Below are 20455 nucleotides of genomic sequence, written 5' to 3' on the forward strand. Positions count from 1 at the left end.
CCTTTTCCAGAGCCCCCAGAATAAAGGAAGAAGCACACAACCCCTCATCTCACAAACACCAAAACAGTTGCCTGTTTATTGTTTTTCAAAACAAAAAACAAAATGAAACAAAGCAAAACAAAACAAAACATATTCAAAATCCTATGTGATGGAAAGCTGAGCTGATATGGCTGATGCAGGCTGTCTCCCAGCTTGTTTTATGGAGCACTAGGTGCACTGGGGGAGTGGGGGGGAGTGGGCTGTTGCCCCAGTAGCACTGGATGAACACCTGCACCAGGGCTGGCATCAGAAGAGCTGTAGGCCACTTTTGAGCCCATGCAGTTGGCCCTGGCTCCAGAGAAGGCCGTCCAAGTTGCCACTGTCATTGCTGCTGCTGCTGCAGTTGCCACTGCCAATGCTGCAGCTCAGGCCCAGGGTGCTGCAAAGAGACGGGAGAGGGGAGGTCAGTCAGGGAAGGAGGCAGCTTTAGGCTCTGGAGGGGCTAAGGGTGCTTGATGTGTGTGTCTCTGGGAAGGGCCCACGCTCTTGCCTGGCTTTACAAAGAGACTGGAACACATCTGAGAAACCACTTCAAGATGGGCCCCAAGGGTGGCTCTGCCCTGCCCTCAGTTGAGGGAGGAGGGAGAAAAGGAGTGGAACTTTTTAAATGAAACTTTATATAGAACCCCAGTACATAAACCAGATTAAAGCAGAGCTATTTGGGTTGAGGTAGGAAAGGGAGACCTGCACCACCCTACCCCCAGGAAGGTATTGAAAGTGGCTGCCTTAATAGGCTTTCTTCTAAGGCCTTAGATCTTGGGGGCCCAGAGGACCCTGGGCTGGATCCCTCCCACTCCAACAGCAGGTTAAGGGGCCCAAGGCCAGGCTTAGGCTGCAGGGCTAGGCCCAGCTCCCATCTCAGGATTGCAAAACTGCCCTAGGGAGAAGACTGCCCTCCTCTTCCCTGGCCCTGCTCAGAACACTCTTGCTTCCCCTGCTTCCTGCAGGTCAAAAGTTCTTCCAGGTAGATGAGGGTGACAGCTGAAAGCAAAGTCATCATCTTTCCTCTCAGGGAGATCCACGGTTACACTAATGCAGCTGAAAAAACCCTTACAGATGATCTAGCCCCATCCCCTCCCATCACTCACCATCTCACAGACAAGGGAACTGAGGCTCAGAGATGAAAAGGGACTTGCTCAAGGCCACACAGCCAAGTCGGGGTGGAGCTGAGACAAGGAGCAGGGGCGGGCATGCTGGCTCCAGCTGAGGAAGTCTCCCTACTACAGGGGGTGTGGGACTGGGCCTCCTTCTGGATATAACAGCTCTACCTGCCCAAACTTCACCCTTGATACCTTGATGTTCATCAAGACAGCCCTACCCAAGGGAGAAGAGGTCTCTCTCTCAGACATGTGGGCCCCACTCCCAACTACAGACCACCTGGCTTCCCCCACTGCCTCCTCTCCTCTCCAAGAGGCCTGCTGCCCCGGCTTACAACAGAGAGTCCATGACACTGCCTTGGGCCTGGCCTGCTGCTGGGGTCCCTGGGTTCCATAGCCCTCTCTCTGAATGTCTAGAAGAAGAGAGGGGCTCATCTCCCATGAAGTGGGCAGGCAGCACAGGGACAGACTGTTTCAGGGGCCCACAGAGGTCTCTCTCTGGTACTCACAGGATTGTCCTGGTCACAATGGCCCCGCATTCTGGAATGTACAGGCCCTCTGGACAGGCTCCTTTGTGTTACCAGCAGAGCCCCTCAGCAAGGGCTGCTTGGTTCCTGGCTCCCTGATGACCCAAGGGCTCCTACGCCTGTGATCCAGAGGTGAGTTTCGAGGGACAGCATGGAGCCCTGCGTAGGCCTTGCTACCAAGATGCCTGGACAGTGCAGGGAGGCCTACTGATTACTCTGTGCACCTTTGGACAAATCCTTTCCCCTTTCTGGGCCTCAGTTTTCTCCTCAGGAACATGAAGAAGTTAATTAGAGCACCCGTTCTCGACTTTTTAGGAGTGGTGGATCCTTTAGAGAATCTGTTGAAAGCTATGGACCTCTCCCTTCCCAATACACACACACACACATACACACACACACACACATGCACGCATGCACAAACCAGATGCAATCTGAGAGGGATGCCAAGCCAGTTCTGTGTGGCTGCCTCACTGGTCCCCCACACTAGGGGCTGGGACTCCTGGCAAGGGCCCAGCCAGGGACTGGAGCTTATATTTCACTCATTTAGGCCCTGACTGGGGACAGTTACCTCCCCCATCCACCCCACTCTATGTTCTTCCCTTCCTCCCTCCCTCCTGCGGGAGGCAGAGAAAGGGGTGAGGAATCCTGCTGCCATGGGCACTCACCCAGTCTTGCATGCTGGGGGTTCCAGCCGCTGGTCTAGTACAGGCTGGTCCAAAAGATACATGGTGTCATAATTCTCCAGCATAAGCTCTGATGGGTCCTCGGTCTGACCTGGCATTCGGCCTAAGGGGAAAGTGTCCCATCGTACATCTTCTGTGGAGCAAAGGGAGGAGGCAAGAGAGGGCTGAGGAGCTAGTTCTCAGATGGGTGCACAAGCCCACCTACTCTGTCCATCCACCCACCTTACTTAGACTGCTCAGCACAGGCTATGTATCTTCATCCTCACTCCTCTCTGCATCATTTCTCATCATTTCTCCTCTCCACCTTAGCACTCCCCGTCCCTTCCATACTCCCCCATACACTCTTCATGGTCTTTCTATGTGTTCACATGCAGCACCCCCACCACAGTCACCCCCAACCCCCGCATACCATGCACACAACTATCACAACTATAGGCATTTTTGTTCCTCTCTACTCTTCTTCTCCCACTTCCCCAAACATGTCCCTACACAGACACAGATGACACCTTCTTCAGACCTGGCTGTATCACTGCCTCAATCGCTCACCCTCACCCCTATTTTCACACACGCATATATATATATCCTAGAGAGTCTGGATGCCCCAGAATTCCCACCGCACCTCCTCCCCAAACTGAAAGATACCTCTGCATATCTGAATGACCTAGATATCCTACACATCTATGCACAACCACCCTCCCAACGTGTCTGAGTGCCACATCATTTCTTAGTAGCCTTGCCTTGAGAGATATACATACAGGCCCACATACCACCTCAGGGTGAACACTCTCTCAGCGGTTATCATGCTCTCCCTGCCCCCTGCAAGGTCTTGTTGCCCCAGATGTGCACACAAAGAACATCCCTTCTCTAGGGAAGGGCTGTCTCATTGCATATCCCACCCCTTATAGATGCCTCAATATACGTACATAAGCACACAGACCAAACCCTCCACTCAACAAATGTTTCCAGTTTTACTCCCTGCCTCTCATACTTCTCATGCACAGGCACACAAACCAGAAATCTTAACATTCCTGCATCTCCACATATGTGTATACACATACAGAGGAAGTAACAACAAGGGGGAGAGGGAAAGGTTTCAATGCCCTAGCCTTTCCACGTTCACAACCCCTCCCCACCCGTCATACTCCACTTCGGAATGGACCATGTCAGGCACTCCCCACCCACTCTGTCCTATCCACTTAAGTACCCTCCACACAGTATTATATTAAATCCCTTCCCCATCCTTACACTAGTGTATCCAGTGTTTTCAAGTGAAGCCTTCACTGGTGAGCTCCTCCAAGTAGATCCAGTTTCTGGCCTCCTGCATCTCCCTGGTACTGAAAGAATTCTCCCTGTCATTATGCCCCTGGCATTCTGGAAAGTATCAACCCTGGACTAGAGTTTTATTTTACTCAAAGAACCCCCACAGGAAGGGCTGTACCTCTGCCTTCCCATCTCCCCATCCCTGGCTCTCTTACATGAAGGAAGTTGTGACTCTCTTAACACCCTGAATTGCCCTATGCATACAAAGACACCTTTGTACAAGGGACCATTCCCCCATGTCTGTCACTGACCTGACCATCCTCCCTACTCCCAACCCTGTCTATATCACTGCCCTTGGCTCTCTAGCCTGATACCTTTGTACATGTCCCCTTAGTGATAGCACAGACCACACAGGCCATCTCAAGATGGCTGTTTCACTGCCTGTTCTCAGGCCTTTCCATATCCCCCCACCTCTTATTGTTTCCACTTCTCTCCCTCATACAGATGCCTCCTGGTCCCCATAGGTCTTAGCAACCCTGCCTCCTCTTCCAAAAACATATATGACCATGTGTGCATGTATGCACAGATGCACATACAGCCCACTTCACACTTTCTCTTTTCACAACCCTTACTCTCTCTCTCTCTCTCACACACACACACACACACAATTCTGCCTGAGTCACTGCCCCTCCCTTTGAATATTTACAAACACAGCCCTCCCTGCTCTAAGAGATTTCTCTGTTGCTGTGCCTTGGTTTGTCCAGCACATGCAAGCACATACCCATTCACACACACACACACACACACACACACACATAAATATGTTCCCCCATCCATAGCACTCAGGGCCTTTATGTCCCAGCCCTTCCACACACACGTCCATATAAGGGCAAAGACTTCACTTTCCCCCTAAGCTCCTTCACTGCTTCCCCTCTCTCTCCCTATTGTTCCCCACCATGCCTACCCCACACCATACCCAGTCCCAGCCCCAAGCTCCATCACATGGGCTGTGCCCCACGTCTACCCCTGCCTCCAGCGTGTACACATACACACATGCTCATGTGCACACATCAGACTTTTCATTCCTGTGGAGTCCCCCTGCCTTAAGGTTCCTGCTCCCCAACCCAAATGAGGGCATTCAAAATACCACCCTCAGGAGCTGACTCATGTTCCCCCACCTACCATTCAACCTCCTGCTCCCTCCCGGCTTTGTCTCACTAACTTGTACGCTCACCAAAAAACTGCACAGCTCCTTATTCTCCCCCTTCTGATCTCATTTCCACTTCCACTGACTGAATACCCCTGGGTTCCTTCTTTCTCATACACACAGCAAAATCCTGTCCTATCACCAACCAGCCTCCAGGTGTCCATACACATTCACATATACACAGAAAGCACTATTCTTTGGCTCCTTGCCCCGATCACTGCACATGAAAAACACACGCAGAATCATATATATATCAACCACCTACCTCTAGCTTTCTGTGTTTTGCTGCCCAGTGCCCACACCCACACCAACCTCTCTGAATGTGCTCTCTGCATGAGGCAGTTGGCAGCATGACAGTGCTAACTAAGGTCCCTGGCGCTCACATGCTCCATCTTAAGGGGGAGGGAAACCAGCTGTCATCCACACACCAGGCTGCCTCCCAGGCTTGCCTCATGCTGGCTACCTCCTGCTACTTTCCATCCTTTCTCTAGGGTGAATGGAAGCCTCAAGAGCCAGCCAGAGAGGGAAGATAGATGTGGGGAGAAAGTGGATATCAGGCTTCTTACCTGAGCTAACTTGCCATGCAGAGCCCTCCAAAGCTCCTCTTTTCTGCGCCAGGAGCCTGGCATTCTCAGCAGTGGGGGACTCTTCTTCCATAGAGAAAGGCCCCACTTCCATCCTGTCTTCCTCCTCATAATCTTCGTAGTCGTCGTCATCATCGTCGTCATTGTCGTCGTCGTCATCATCATCACCTTCCTCCTCCTCCTCCCACTTCTGGTCATTTTCCTCTTCCTCCTCCTCTTCATCATCCTCTTCCATCTGGTCTTCCAAGGCCTCTTGATTCTCCTTCTCATCTTCCTTGGCATCATTAAGGCTGCCCTGTTCCTCCTGTTGCTGGGCTTCTCCTTCAGGTCCAGAGCTCGAGCCAGCTGGTTTGAGGCTCCAGTATAGGCTGTCCAGTGTGTATGGAGACTTCCCAATGGGGGAAGCCTCTGAGCCCTCCTGCGCCAGGTTGTTTTCTCCACTCTGGGTATAAATGGAACAGATGCGCAGCAGCTTCTCCTGCTCCTCGTCTGGCAGGACCTGCCCCATGGCTTTGAAGATGCTGAGCAGAGGGATGGAGTAAGAGAGATTCAAAATCTCAAGTCATTTTATATCTCAAAACTCCAGTTTGAATTTGGTCTCTGGGCTTCCAGACCTGCCTCTGAAAGGCAGTGCAGTAGAGCAGACACAACACAGATACAAGAGGACCATGGACCCTGAACGAGCTCCATAATTCATCTCTGTGGCTCACTTCCACTCTCAGTAAAATGAGGACAATAATGGCACCTAACTTAGAGGGTTGTTGAAAGGAGTAAATAAGATAGCTCACACAGAATGCCTGGCACAGTGCCCGCCACATAGTGAGCAAGCAATAAATGATAGCTATTAATCTGTACTGAAATGCTATGTAAATACACAAACTAGCCAACAGGCCTGCAGGGCTGGACATGAGAATAGATCCCTTTCTTTAGCTGAGGAATCTATCCTGAGCTCCAAAGATATGCCTGGAAGTGTGCTGTGCTCCTTCTGCATGGAACACAAAGTGTAATCCCTTTTGGGGGGCAACTACAGCCCAGTCTGGAATGGAGGAAAAGATAAAAAAAAGCAGCAGCTGACAAGACAAAGCAGAATGTGGGAGGGACGCCAGATGAGCACTGCAGACCTGGGCACTACAGGAGCTGGGGGGAGGCAGAGAGCACAAGGAGGGCAGGAGAGATCAAGGGAAGGCTTTGTGCAGAGACAAGAGCGAGCACACCGGGCTGTGTGCATGCGGTGAGAGTAGCCTGGCTCGAGGGGAAGGGCTGTGCTGAGGAGCTGTGGGAGCAAGAGAAGCCTGCAAAGGTTAAGTGTGTGTGTGTTGGGTGGAGGGGGTCATCTGACGTGTTTGAGCACAGGTGAAGGCTGCATGTCTGAAGATCACCATGGTGACCATGTGGAGGATGGCCTGGGTGGGGCAGCCTAGAGTCAGGGAGACCAGGGAGAGTCGGTGAGGGCTGACCTAGGGCACTGGCAGCAGAGATGGGAGGGAGAGAAGCTGTGAAGGACAGACAGACAGAGAGCAGGGCTTGGTGATCAGATGGTAGGGGGAAGGCAGAGGAGAGTTAAAGATGATGACATCGGGCTTCCCTGGTGGCGCAGTGGTTGAGAGTCCGCCTGCCGGTGCGGGGGACACGGGTTCGAGCCCTGGTCTGGGGGGATCCCACATGCCGCGGAGCAACTGGGCCCGTGAGCCACAACTGCTGAGCCTGCGCGTCTGGAGCCTGTGCTCCGCAGCGGGAGGGGCCGCGATAGTGAGAGGCCCGCGCACCGTGATGAAGAGTGGCCCCCGCTTGCCGCGGCCGGAGAAAGCCCTCGCACAGAAGCGAGGACCCAACACAGCCAAAAATAAATAAATTAAAAAAAAAAAAGATGATGACATCGTGCACACAAAAGACGGCGCTAACAGCCAAACCACCAACAAACACAGAGTGGTTGGGAAGGAGAGCTCCTGGGGAGGAAGAGGGTGAGTACCCCTTGCAGAGCCTCACATAGAACCGGGCACCCAGAAGGCACCTGGTCACTGCTGGAGGCATGGGTAGGATGGACAGATGGATAGTTTCCTTCTAAGTGTATCGAGTTTGGATTGTGGGTTGTTCACAGAAGGAAGGGCCATGTGCTCAGCGGGCTGTTTTCTCTCTGGGCCCCATAGGCAGACCGGACACATAGGTGTGGTTGCTGGTCACTGGCTGCTGGGGGTAGGGTTGGGAGCTAGTGACTCCACTGGGAGACCCTCTCTGCAGGGCTAATTTCATATTCCAAGATGGCACTGGCTCAAACAATTGATATTGGCTGGCTGGGGGAAGCTCTCAAAAAGCTTCCAGCCTTACTACTAAGAGGCAAAGCCAGAGAGAAACTCTCTTCCCTCTCACCGTGGTCCATTTGTATGATTAATAATAGATATTCCCAGGCACTTTATATTGGCAAGATGCCATATTACCACTGTTTATTATTACCCACCCGCTCTCTCAAGCTGTCTAGTCTGACCACTGAGGTGCAGGGGTGATATGAATCTTAAAATCCATCTCCTTCCTCGGGTTTGCCTGGTCACAGCTAGTTAGGGACTGAGAAGGTCACAGGTCAGGCTGGTGGAAAGAAGGTGGACTTTGGACTCATAAGCCCTGGGCCCAAATCCCTGTCCCACCATCAACAAATTGCATGACTTTTGGATAAGTCACTTCACACTATTCAGAACCTTGGTGTCTTTCTTATCTGTCAAATAAGAGTATATAATATCTCCACCTCCAAAGACTGCTGTGTCAAGTGAAATGAAAATGCTTCTCCAAACACAGCACCATGTCCGACACTTAATTGCCAGTGGTATCTTTTATTTTTCCTGTGGGGAAAAGAAAAGTTATGTTCTGTATGTACAATCTAATGGAACACTGTAGAAAGAGCACAGGAGTAAGGACAGTATATCTGGATTCTGGTTTCTGGCCCCAGCTCTGACTTGCAGACTTGTTACTGACTTGCAGCCTAATACCTGGGGAAATCCCATTTCCCAATCTGTGTAACAGGATGATTAGGACTAGATTCACTGATTATCTGCGAAAGGCAGGATCTGTGCACAAGAAATCGTACCCAAGTGAGCCGCTGTTACTGCTGGCATGTGTCACATCCCTCTGGTATGCCTGGGTTGGGAGAAGATCTCTGTGGTCCAGACTTCTCCAAGACCAGCAGCTTCCACTCTGTAGGCACTTAGGATTGGAAAGCACCTAGAAGGCCACCTATCCAACCTCTCCATGCTGCTCTTTTCATTCCCTCCCCCCCCTTACATACACATGCCATGTTCCTTCAGAATTTTGAAATTTCCTTTATTCTTTCTCTTGCTGGAATTGCTCAAATGCCTCTAGGACTTTTTGGTTCTCCTCCCAGTTTCCCACCCATCCATATCACTTCCAGTCTAGAGCATACACATCTGGAGATTTGGCTGTTTGGTTCAGTCCCATCTCCTGGAGGTCTTGCACTGGCTGACTTTTGTCAACAAGGCTACTTTTTTCTCTTATAAGTTACTTATAAGATACAACTGTGACCTAAATGTCATTAGGGTTCAAGAAAGACTTTCTGACTCCATGGGAAAGATCAGGGGACTAAGACGGTCTTAGCATCCAGACTCCCACTTCATTTATTCCTCAAGCATGGAGTCAGCTCCCACCAAAGACAGCACTGCTGGCAATGAGACAGCAGAGTACAGTTCAGTTCAACAACATTTACTGAGGTTTGTTTGGGGCCTGGACTTGCATGGCGTGCTGGGGCACAGATGGCTAATGCAGAACCCTTGTCCTTGAAAAGCTTAGTCTGATAGAGGGAAGGAGACACTAGGGGAAAGACAGAATCTCAGATTTGAGAAGTACTTGAGAGAATCAACATGACACAGTAGATAGTGCTGCCACCAAGTGAGATAGGGAGCAGAGGAGGAAGTTCACTTTGGGGCTGGGGTCGGGAGTAAGATGACTCATGCTCTTTCAGTCACAGTAACGTGCCTGGAGGCCATCTAAGGGGAGATATCTGGCATGCAGTCAAATACAGGAGGTTGAATCTTAGGGGAAAGGCCTGAGCTAGATAAAGAGATTTGAGCTTTGGTACTTTACTGGAACTAGTAAAAAAGCACAGGCATTTGAAGGAGGGAGTGGTAAACAGCATCAATGCGGCAGACAGGCAATGGACAAGGGCCCACTGGATTTGGTAATTAGGTCAAAGCAGCTCTGGGGATGAATGCCAAATTGCAGCAGCTTGAGGAGTAAGAAGGTAGTGAGGAAATTGAGACTGCTGAGTGTAGACTACTCTTTTGAGATGTTTTGATAGGAGAGGAAGGAGTGATAAGCTAGTGATAACCCAACAGAAGGATGCAGGGTCAAAGGAGATTTTGCTTGTGTTGCTGTTATTGTTGTTTGGTTTAAAGATAAGAAAAACTCCGGCACTGTTCACAGGTTGAAGAGTAAGAGCCAGCAGAGCAAGGGAGAAGCTGGGGTGAGGCCCCAGTGATGCTAGCAGAGGTAGCTCCAGAGCACAGGTGGAGGAGGAGGCTTTGAGGCTGGGCAAGGCCACCTCATCCTGAGACTGGCGACAACGTTGAGTGTAGCCGCAGATCAGTCCACGAGGGCTGGACCTCAGGTCGAGGGGGCCCTGCTGGAGGCCTCCATGTGCTTGAGGAAGCTAGGGTGAAACGGGAGGGGGGGGTGGGGCTTGAGATGAGTGGTAAGGGTTTTCAGAACAGTCAGGAAACAGGAGAGAAAGTGGGCAGAAAACAAGTAAAAGTTCAAACAAGCAGAACTGAGGCCTGGCTTGAGATTAAAAATCATACCTCTGCAGTGGCAGCAATCCGCAGGGCTATGTGGTTTTCTCCAGCAGAGCTCAGCTACCCGGGCTGAGGAGTGGGAGAAGCAGAGTGGGGAGGATCACTCCCAGCTCGGGGGTTTGCAAGTCAGACACGCCAAAGGATGGGCAGAGCTGAGGGTGCTGATGATGGGTGGCTGAAGTGATCAACCACAGATAGGACTGAGGGGAAGCAAAATTGAGGCAGGTAAGAAATGGAGGGATGGAGGTCTAGAGGCAGGCAAAGAGCAGATGTTGTGGGATGCGAGGGTGAGAACTGGTAGGACAAGAGGTGGTGGTCACCAAGTGGGATGCTGGGATGTAAGCTTTCAGAGGTGGAATAGCTCTGAGTGATGGAAATGGGTTGCTGAGTGTAGTGGAGAATGAAGGTCACTGGAGGTGAGGAGCTGCAGTGTCAGATGGGTCACTCAAATGAAACAGATATCATTCTAGAAAGCAGGAAGAGAACTGGGTGCTAAAGCCTTCCATGAGTATGAGGGAAGTGGCTCAGGGTCAGGAAATGACAGAAAAAAACAAAGGGAGACAACCACAGGTATTTACAGGAACCAGCGCAATATTCAGTTTGACCACAGAGCCCAGAGTAGACTGGGTAAAGGGGAATCACAGGAGGTATGGTTATCATGATAGGTTGGGGCAGAATCAGAAAGATCTTTGAATGTCAGGCTAAGAAGCCTAGACCTCATTAGGAAGGCAATAAGGAGCCATTGAAGGTTGTTAAGCACCTATGAGAGGTATATTTTGGGAAGATAATAGAGACAGCACTGGGCGTAAAGTCAGAAGAATGGGTTCAATAATAAACAGCAGCTACCATTTATTGTGCACTTACTCTGTACAGGCCACTGTGCTAAACACTCTAGGGGGGTTGTCTTGTCCATTTTCATACTGGACTCAGTTCAGCCATGTCTTAAGCTCTGTGATCTTAGGCAAGAATACCTTACCCCTCCCCTCTCTGGGACTCAATTCTCTCATCTGTTAGTAGGACGGGGACAGGACTAGGTGTCCTTGCAAGGGCTCGTCCAACTGTGCCATTCTAGGGCTGTGTGGCCCTGAGTCCTGCAGGGTCTCGCCCTCTTACTGGATGGAATTCAAGAGACTTACAGCTGAAGGAGTTGGGGGCTGGCCCAGCAAGGTGAGCCCAAGCAGGACTCAACCACCTGGGGCCAGTCAAGGGAGGCAGAGCAGTTGAATAGCCTCCAGTTCTTCCTCGCTTCCCACTGGCTTGCAGAAAACCGGCGGGCGTTCCGTCCTGAGAGAGAAGAGAGGGCCTGAGGAGAAGGCACTAGAAAGCCCCCCACACAATCTTGCACCTCGAAAAGCTTGGCTCTGCCCATCCCTGTGCTCCCAGACTCCGACTCCCCATTCTATACCTCCCAATTGCTCAAAGTATTCAGGACCCTTTGCCTCAGTCCAGTTTACTTGGCTCTGAGAAGAAAAATGTGAAGGGAGATTTGTCCACTGCTGCTGCGGGGCCCTCTTGGGCAGACCTAAACCTTTAACAAGGGGTGTGCCCTCCTGGTGCTATTCAGTCGAGAGCTGAGCACAATGGCAGATGCTCTTGCCTGGGCTGCATTAGGCCCTGGGGCTAGGGCTAGTCTCCCTCACCAGTTTTGGTGTTAGCCACGATCAGTTCAATGGTCCATCTGAGGATGTAGGTGGGCCGGATCCCGGTGTCCCCCAAGGCTGGCAGCTCAGAGAGCATCCTTTCCAGCAGGGCCTGCGTGAAGGTCTGGGAGTGCAGGCCCCTGAGCAGGGGCTGCCAGAATTGAGAGAACGGCTTTGGCACCAGGACGTCATTCAAGTCCACGTTTTCTGGTTTGTGAGAAACACCCATTGACAGAAAAAGGGGAGGCAGGGAGGGAGAGAAGGAGGGAGGGAAAGAAGGAGGAGAGGAGAGAAGAGGTCGAGAAAGGGAAAGAGGGAGAGAGAGAAGGAAGGGAGGAAGAGGAGGAGAGAGAGGGAGAAGAAGAGGGGGCCCCACCAACAATAACAGAGTTGCCACCGCAGAACAGGAGGAAAGAGGAAAGTAGAACAGCGGGGAGAGAAACCAGTTAGTATCTGGTAAACAACAACTGACTCAAAATAGAATATAAAAGAAAAAGAGCTCTGGTTCTAGCTTCGGCTTTGTCAATAACTCACTGTGTGACTTTGGGTCAGTACCTTCCCCTCTCTGGACCTCAGTCTGCCCATCTGTAACATGAGGATGTTGGACTAGATGACCTCACAAGGCCCTTCCAGTTCTGCTGTTCTAGCTCTCTAGCAAGTGGCTAGATCACAATTAACATAGCACAATAATGGCATTAAGACCCCCACCCCCACCCCAGCCCACTCCAGCCCACCTCACCCCACCCAATTCCAGGCCACCTAAGGATAGCCCAACAACTACTTATCAGTGGGGCTACATGTTCTGCTCAGCCAAGAGGGCTTCCAGTAGCTATGGAACAGCAGTAAACAGCCCTTACCTCCCAGTCCAGGGCCACCCAGCCCACCCCTGGTGTTCTTGCCCAGGATACACAGTACCCTAAGGCTGCAGCGAGCCTCCAGGACCCTACCTTCATAGTCTAACTGCAAAGCTGCCAACTGTTCAAATGTGGGGATGAGAAAGCCGTCATCCAGAAAAGCATCTAGCAGAGCCTCCCTGGAGCAAGAGGACACTAAATTAAGTAAACTGAAACAGGTAGAAGATCCTCTTCTACTCCCCTACCCACTCCCAAGGCAGCTAATGCCTCTGACTCAAATGGCCAAACCAGCATGGGGGAAAAGGAAGGCAGCTGACAGTTGGTTCTCAGGCCTCAGCCTCCCTGAGTCAGGGGCTGAGCCAAAGACTGGGATCTGTGGGTTTTGAACAAGCATTTACCAAGCACAGGCAAATCTAAGGCCCAGAACAAGGGCAGCAGTGGCTGAACAAGCCCGAAAGCACAGATGAAGAAGTCCCAGGCCCACAAAGGAGTTAAATGCCTGAGGTTACAGGGTCAAGGGCTGTTAGACTTTAGTTCCCGCTCAGTCTTTGTTTCCCTTGACAGTCCTCCAGTCTCCTACCCCTCCCCTTCTCCCTGGTTACCCTCTTTCAGATCTTACAAGCAGAAACTTTGGGGACTCAATTGCTGGGCCAAATATTATATTATCCTCATTCCTAAGGACCCCAAGAACCCAGAACTAAGATACAGAGGTTAAAAGTATAAGCTATAGGGGTAATCTCTCATCCCCATCTAGCTCAAACCAAAACCAGCAACATCCAGCTGTCTCCTCCAGAGCTAGCAGTTCCCTAAGAGAGGCTCTCCTAGCTGACTGGGCTGAGGGGGAACAAGAGCTCCCAAGGTGTCCCAATGTCTGGAGGGTTGTCATGCTCAGATCCCTCCCTCTACCAGGCTCAAGGAGGAAAGAGTTGTCCTTCCGTCCATCTCCCATCTCCTCAGGTCAGTATGCAGGAAGAGCACTTAAAACAGTCAGCCAGTTGCCTGCTCAGCATGACCAGGCAGACACTACTGTATAGCACAAGGATAGTTTTCCAAGCTACTGAGGGGGCCACCACTCACCCCTTTACTGAAGGGTACAGCTAAGAAGCCTAGGCTGGGCAGACACTGATAACACCTTTGGAACTACTGGTATCCCGGGAATAAAGAAGACGCCAGGGACAATCCTAACCTGCACTGCAGGCTCCCACCCAGGCCCACTCTGCCACATACACCACCTTCCTATACTCTCCGCTCCATCCCAGATTCTTTCCAACCTCTTCCCAAAGCCCTTTCCAGCTGAATGTAGGTAGCAAGCCCCAAAGAGCCAGGGAGGAAAGGACTGGATAGACACTGTCTGCTCTGACTGAACTGAGTACTACTTTGAGGGGAAAATAAGGCTCATGGCCATACTGGGTGGGTCAGTGGGGACTTAGTCTTTGGAGGATCCAGGCCCTGGGAAGGCCCCTCCTCTGTCCCCTCAACCACAATTATCCAGGGGATGCTGATCTTCTCTAATAGCAGTTCAAAAGAGACCAGCAGTGCCTACCATGTATCTTTTACCTCAAACTCGGACAAGAGATTGGCAGTGAAAAAGCAAAAGATTAAGGGCTTTTCCTAGTTGCCAAGAGCTCCACATACCACTGGACAAAGAGGAACAAAGCTGGCCAGGGGATGGATGACAGTAGACATTCCTACCTCTGGCCATTTCAGTTACTTAGAGTAGGCAACCCCACCTGGTAGCTGGCAGGGTTTGGGGAAGAGGATCATGTGAAATGCAGGGTCACCCGTGGGGGGTCAAGATTATCCCTGGGATTTCCTACAGCAGAGGCTGGCAAGCTGGGATATGAAAACCAATTTCAGTGAGGCTGCTACACTCTACCCTAGAGAGTAGGCAGCCCCTGATTACCTAGTTACACACCTGTTCTCCCATGTAATGCCCTTGAGCTCTGCCAGGATGCATTCTACAGGTGGGGACAGGTTATTCCACGCCTTAATGGCCTGAGGTAAATACCTAAATTTCTCCAGCACCTGCCAGCAAAGAGGGTCCCATCAGAAGGCTGGTTCAGCCAGGTAACAACCCCCCATCCCTCCAGGATTCCTTCTCATAGGACCTCTCAGCACGTCCCTTCAGGGGATACGGCAGGGTATGCAGAGGTGAGCCCACAATGTCCCTATTGGCCCTGCAACTAAAAATATCCTGACCCTCAAACTCCAGACTTTTTCTTTTTCCTCCCTCCCCACCCCCCAAATTCCCTTGTTATTGTGGCTCTCAATAATCTGATAATCCAATACATAGATATCCAATGGGGGCATTTGGTTGGAGTTGGGCAGAGACCCTTGGACCACGGGGTGAAAGGAAGCAATGGGTTATGGAAGAAAGTGAATCAGGAGACTCAGGTTCTTGTCCTGGTTCTATCACTAACTGCCTATGTGACCTTGGGCCAGTTGTTTCACTCATCCATGGCTTCAATTTCTTCATCTGTGAAAAGGAAGGGTTGAGGTGAATGGTTTCTAAGCTTACCTCCCTTCCTGCTAAAACAGCATCCCTCAAGCTCACTTGATCTAGGAAGGTTCCTGGACGCCATCTGCTGATCAGCTGCAGTACCGCAGGTCTATGCAACCACCTAAGCCCTGTTGTTCCCTACCACCCAGTGGGACCGATTATCCACAAACTTCCAGTGATGTGGAGGATCAGCCAACTGGACTCTGCTCCTCTTGTCTCCTTCCTACTTCCCCCCTCTCTCTTTCCAAGAAGAGCTTTGGAAGAGCTTTCCAAGCTTTGCCACTTTTCTTTCAATTTCATTCTCAAGACTTCTCTCAGGTAGCTGGCAAGAGGGAAGAAATGGCTGGGGCAGATGAGAACAGGCCAAGTCAAGGGCACTTTCTTACCTTAAACTGCTCCTCTTCATAGGATACCAGCAGTTCTCGGGCTCTTTCTGAAAACAGAATAGGGAAACAGATAGAGCAGCCAGCCCTGTGCCTTGCTCCTGATGGAATTTTGAGCCCTCTCACCTCACTTCTTGAGTTGTAAATTGTGAACTAGAATTCTTGGCTCTCCTGCCTCACGGGGCTCAAGGAAGATGATTTGTGACGTAATTTTTTTAAGCTAAGCCTCACCACAACCCCAGAGGAAATATTGAGCCAGGGAAATAACCAGAGTCAACCATAAGCCCGAGTCTTCCAAGCTCATGGGCCCCTTTCTGTATCAAGGACACCTACCATACAACTCTTTATGTCTCACAGCCTTTTGCCAATGTGGATCAACCTCTTTGTTGCCTTCGCTGTCTCCATCAGCCTTGACACCCAGCTCTGCACCTTTCTCCTCATCCTTAGGCTCTGCACCTTGCTCCTCATCCTTAGGCTCTGCACCTTTCTCCTCATCCTTAGGCTCTGGTTTCTGTTCTGTCATGTCATCAACGACAATGTTCTTATCTTCCTCTTGGTCTTCTTCATCTGTCTCTTCCCTGTCCTCCTCCAACTCCCAGGTCTCTCTTAGGCTGTTCTCCAGTTGACGGCACCAGTAGGTCTTCTGGAGCCAATCCAGGACAAAGTAACAGCCTAAAGGAGGGGAGGAAGGAAGGCATTGCCATAGTAACAGCCACAGGCAAGCAGCTCCTAGCAGGCCTCCAGCCTCATCTTGCAAACGTTATGGGGAGGCCCTAGGTAAGAGGTTTGGCTCCAAGGAGGCACAAATCTCAAATATCTAGAAGCAGCCCCTCTTGCTCTGGGTTATCCCCCAGTTCTTTGCTTCCTCCCACTCACCAGCACATTTCCTAGAAAAAACTTATACCAGACTTGAAGATGGGATGCCAAAAATGGCACGGGGCTAGCAAGTGGGAGAACAGAGACCCCTTAAAGTTTGTGTCCAAGGCAAATGCCTCACTCGCCTCACCCTAGTCTCAGCTCTGACCCCAAGTGAAGACCCTCCTCCCTCTCTCTCCCCCCCACAGTGTCACCTAGCCCAGGCCTCTGGGCTTAACTGTGATAGGTATACTCCCTGGGGACTCACCCCTGCGGCAGTCATTTATATGGGGCATTTTCTTGTGGGTCAACTCATGGCGAAGTTCAACAATCCAATCCGGAATGTTCACCTGATTGTGGGGGAGGGTGTGAGTGCAGAAATTAGAAAACATTAAAGCAGAAAGGGCCACAGAGATGAATTAATCTGGCTTCTCCCCATTTTACAGATAGAGAAACTGAGCTCCTGAGAGGAGGTTCCGTTCTTAGTGGCAGAGCCAAGATTAGAAACCAGGTCTCCTGATTCTCTTTACGCTCTGTGGAAGTGATGTTGAAAATCAGAAGACACTCGCCTCCCCCAACCACCAACTACCCTCCTCCAATGAAGAGATTCCTGTGAATGAGCATTAACAATCACCTTCTTCAGCCTCCCTCTGCCCTTGTCTGTACCAGTTGCTCTCCCAGGGTACCCTTTACTCTCCCCTCTCTTCCTCCCTTCCTCCTTCTCTCCCAGACCTCCTCCAGGAAGCTTCTCTTGATGGCTGAGAACCTGTCTGCCATCTGGGTCTCTACACACCTCCCATACCCACTCAAGGCAGGAATGTCTCGCATTTTCACCCTGCTTGGCTGAGTTTGTCTCCTCCTTCAGACTGTCAATAACCAGAGGGCAGGCACTTTAACTGCCACCTCTTTCCTGTCCCCACTCAGGGGTGCACTGGGGTGCTTCAGCTTCACCTGGGCCACTCCCAGCAAGCTGGGCAGGCCAAGCCCACTGAAGATAGCAGCCATTAGCAAGGGAGCAAGTCTGCTTTCAAGCTGGAAGCTGAGGCTCTGGGGCTCTTGCTGGGCTTGGCTGACAGTGGTGGGATGAGCTAGTCTGACTGTACCCACATCACCCCACGCCCCATTTAGTGAGCCCTCCTGAGAAGAGAGAATTTAGCAAGGCCACTTTATCATACACACCTCCTGAGCCAGGAACTTGAGAGGGAGCTTGGCAAACTTTGTCTTCCTCTCCGAGATAAGGTTCACAAACCTGAGTTTGGGGGAGAAATAAGTGGCATAGCCCAAGTAACTGTTTTATTCAAACCAGTGGGGCTTTAAAACACTTTGCTGAGTTACTGACACCTTGCATTTCCACAACCTTTCCAATGACTGACTGTTCTGTCCTGTTCTTATGGTTGGTGTCAGCCAGAGCAGGAATGGTTCCATCCAGTCTAACATTTACTGAGACTCTGCCCTGTACTGAAGCCATACAAATGAATAAGACACTGCTCTGGCCTTGAAGAGTTCAGTCTAGGATAAATAATCATGACATAATATAACATATTATGCTAGAACATAATATGTTATAAATGCTACAACAAAGGACTACATCAAATAATACGGGGAGCACAGCTAAACAATGGAGAAGGTAAGAAGAGCTAGGGAGGACCTCAAGGCAGACAAGGCAAACAGTATGAGCTAAGCAAAGACTGACAGATGAGAAAACTCAGAGGCAACCTTTTTCCTGATGTACATGATACAGCTAGAACCACTCTGAGTCACTTTGTAAATCAGGAACTCCCGGCCCATGTCTCCATTTCCACAACTCAGTAACCTTTCAGTGTTCATGGAGAGAATGGAAAAAAGGTGTAGATAGGGGTAGGATTAGAAAATCCACATTAAATCATGGCCAAGGACATTGAACCATGCAGAAAAGTTCCTCTGGGTGAAAGAGTAAAAGGGGGAAACTGTCAAGGCTGGAAGAGACCCATAGAGACCACTTGGTCTGAACCACCCCCACCCAACATTCCAAAGAGAGGGGAAGAAAAACGGAAGAGAGAAGGCTCTCAGGAAAAAAGAGGAATGTGTGTTAACAGGGGGTACCAAAAGCTGTCACATTAAGCAATCACAAGGTGACCCATACACAGGGACACACAAGGCTTTTTGCTTCAGGTAGAACCCAAAAGCCAAACTTTGCTTTTCATGTGCTAAGCCCACGTCCCCCCCACCCTCAAAAAAACACCCCCCCCCCCACACCCCTACCCATGTAGATCTTACCTGACCAATGCCATGCCATAGAGCAGTCTAAGTTCATCAGTGCCCAAGCCACCAGTTACATCCATGAGCTTACAGCGTACCAGGTCAGCAGTAGAAGCCACTGCCAGGGGGAGTTCGTTGCCTAACCTAAAGGGCCACAGTCCAGCACCATCATAAAGGTCCTTTACACGGGCCCACCCTCCATCTCAGAACCTAGGTTGTAGGTTATTGCAATTATCTACTGGCTCAAGAGTGTGTGGATAGACACAAATCAAGAAGCTGGGAAGAGGGAGGGTAATGTCCCTGGGATCCAATAGTACACAGGATATGAGAGGCTGGTTTAGGGCATACAAAGGATATCTAACTGCTACACAGCCAATCAACAATTAAATGTGGACTCACCCCTTTCTTTCACCCTGAAACCCTCAACTCATTCACCTAGAAAAGACCTTATTCTTGGAGACATTAGCCCCTTGTCTGCTCCCAACTAAATCTTACCAACTGGACTGAAGCGCCCCATTCAAACATGCTTTTGCAGGCAAGCTCCCCCCACCCCCGTCCTATTTCGAATCAGAAATCCACCCTAGAGTGCTACTCCTTAAGCCCAGGCTGGCTCAGCCACAGCGGTGCCCTCTCATCGGCACCCACCCCAAGATGAGAGAAGGTAAGGATCAAAGCTCACAGACTTGACAAAAGGGCTGTTGAAGCACACCCCGTTTCTTTCCGCAAAAGGGATTAGTGCCCGAGCTTGGCTGCGACCTTCCCCCGGGCACTTGGGAGACAAGCAATGCCCAAACCACGCGTAGGGGGGCCATTAGGCATTTAGGAGAAAACTGGAAAATAAGGCCTTACGGAAATTCTACAAAGGAAGAGGTGAAGTGCCACCAGCACGCAAGCAGGAGGGCTAAGCCTGCCGCCTTACCTGCTCCTCCACACGGTGATGCGGTTCAGCGCGTACCGCTGCAATTTATGGTCGTCAGAGAACAGATACACCGTCACCTGATCCCACTCGGCCCTACTGAGCCAGGCGACCACGATGCGCTGGGCCCAGAGTGGCGGCGACCCTTTCTCTTTGACGCACTTCCCGCACCACGCACTCCACACGCGATCCATCCCCCGGGGACTCAGGCCTGGCTCAACCCCGGATTCCCACCAGACACCGGGCTCGTTGCCAGGCTTTGGGCCACCGCACTCCGAACAGCCTCCAGCTCAACGTGCTACCCTCACTCCAAACCGCCGCCGCCACAGCAACCAATGGGAGAGTGTGACCCCGACGCAAGCCCGCCTACCCCCGTTAGCGCGGCAAATCGAAACGCGAGAGCTAGAGGCCGACCAAACCACAAGTTGCGGGAACGGCCTCTCCTACCGGACGTGTTCATTCCTCAAAGCAACCGTACCAGCTGCAAGCATTCAGCCTCAAGGTTCCGCTAATTTCCCGGTTGCTAACAGGATTCTGTCCCAGACCCGGAGGGACACTTCTGGACTGCAGGAGGAATTTTAGTTTGCGCTCCCTGGCGGGCGGGGGAGGGATTGTGGTCGTCCAGTGTACTGGAAATGCGCTTATGTTTTCATTGCCATGAATCAATACCTGATCCAGTAAAACACTATGGACTCTAAAGCAAGACTGCAGAGCAAATATCTAGTATCTAAATATCTAAAGTTGGGTTAAAAAAAATCTTCTGGGTTTCACATCTGTACAGTGAGGAGCTTAGACTGGGTGATCTCTAGGTTCTTTTCCATAGCTGAAAATTGTAGGATTCCACTGCTTTGTAGCAATTCCACTGCTATGTTGGTTTCA

At 50.9% G+C, this 20455-nt stretch overlaps 1 protein-coding gene across 8 annotated transcripts; it reads right to left on the minus strand.

Moving 5' to 3' along the window:
• Positions 1–49: 49 nt before the first annotated feature.
• LAS1L (LAS1 like ribosome biogenesis factor) lies at positions 50–20008 on the minus strand. Of its 8 annotated transcripts, XM_082444944.1 has the most exons (15): positions 19580–19968; positions 18679–18804; positions 17602–17671; positions 16691–16772; positions 15901–16239; positions 15571–15617; positions 14600–14709; positions 12778–12863; positions 12365–12415; positions 11831–12037; positions 11327–11474; positions 5380–5918; positions 2329–2479; positions 1646–1848; positions 279–418 (listed from the first exon to the last, which is right to left on the minus strand). In XM_082444944.1, the coding sequence occupies exons 1-14, from the start codon at positions 19768–19770 to the stop codon at positions 1659–1661; spliced, it is 2337 nt and encodes a 778-aa protein (XP_082301070.1). In that variant the 5' UTR covers positions 19771–19968; the 3' UTR covers positions 279–418; positions 1646–1658. The 8 variants fall into 8 exon arrangements, 7 of the variants coding, with proteins under 7 accessions (XP_082301072.1, XP_082301073.1, XP_082301076.1 ...); XM_082444946.1 differs by lacking the exon at positions 1646–1848 and having other exon boundaries at positions 50–418; positions 19580–19949; XM_082444948.1 differs by lacking the exon at positions 18679–18804 and having other exon boundaries at positions 19580–19984.
• Between the last annotated feature and the right edge of the window lie 447 nt (positions 20009–20455).

The sequence above is a fragment of the Balaenoptera physalus genome, assembly GCF_965194825.1.
Source record: "Balaenoptera physalus genome assembly, chromosome: X".
Lineage (NCBI taxonomy): Eukaryota > Metazoa > Chordata > Mammalia > Artiodactyla > Balaenopteridae > Balaenoptera > Balaenoptera physalus.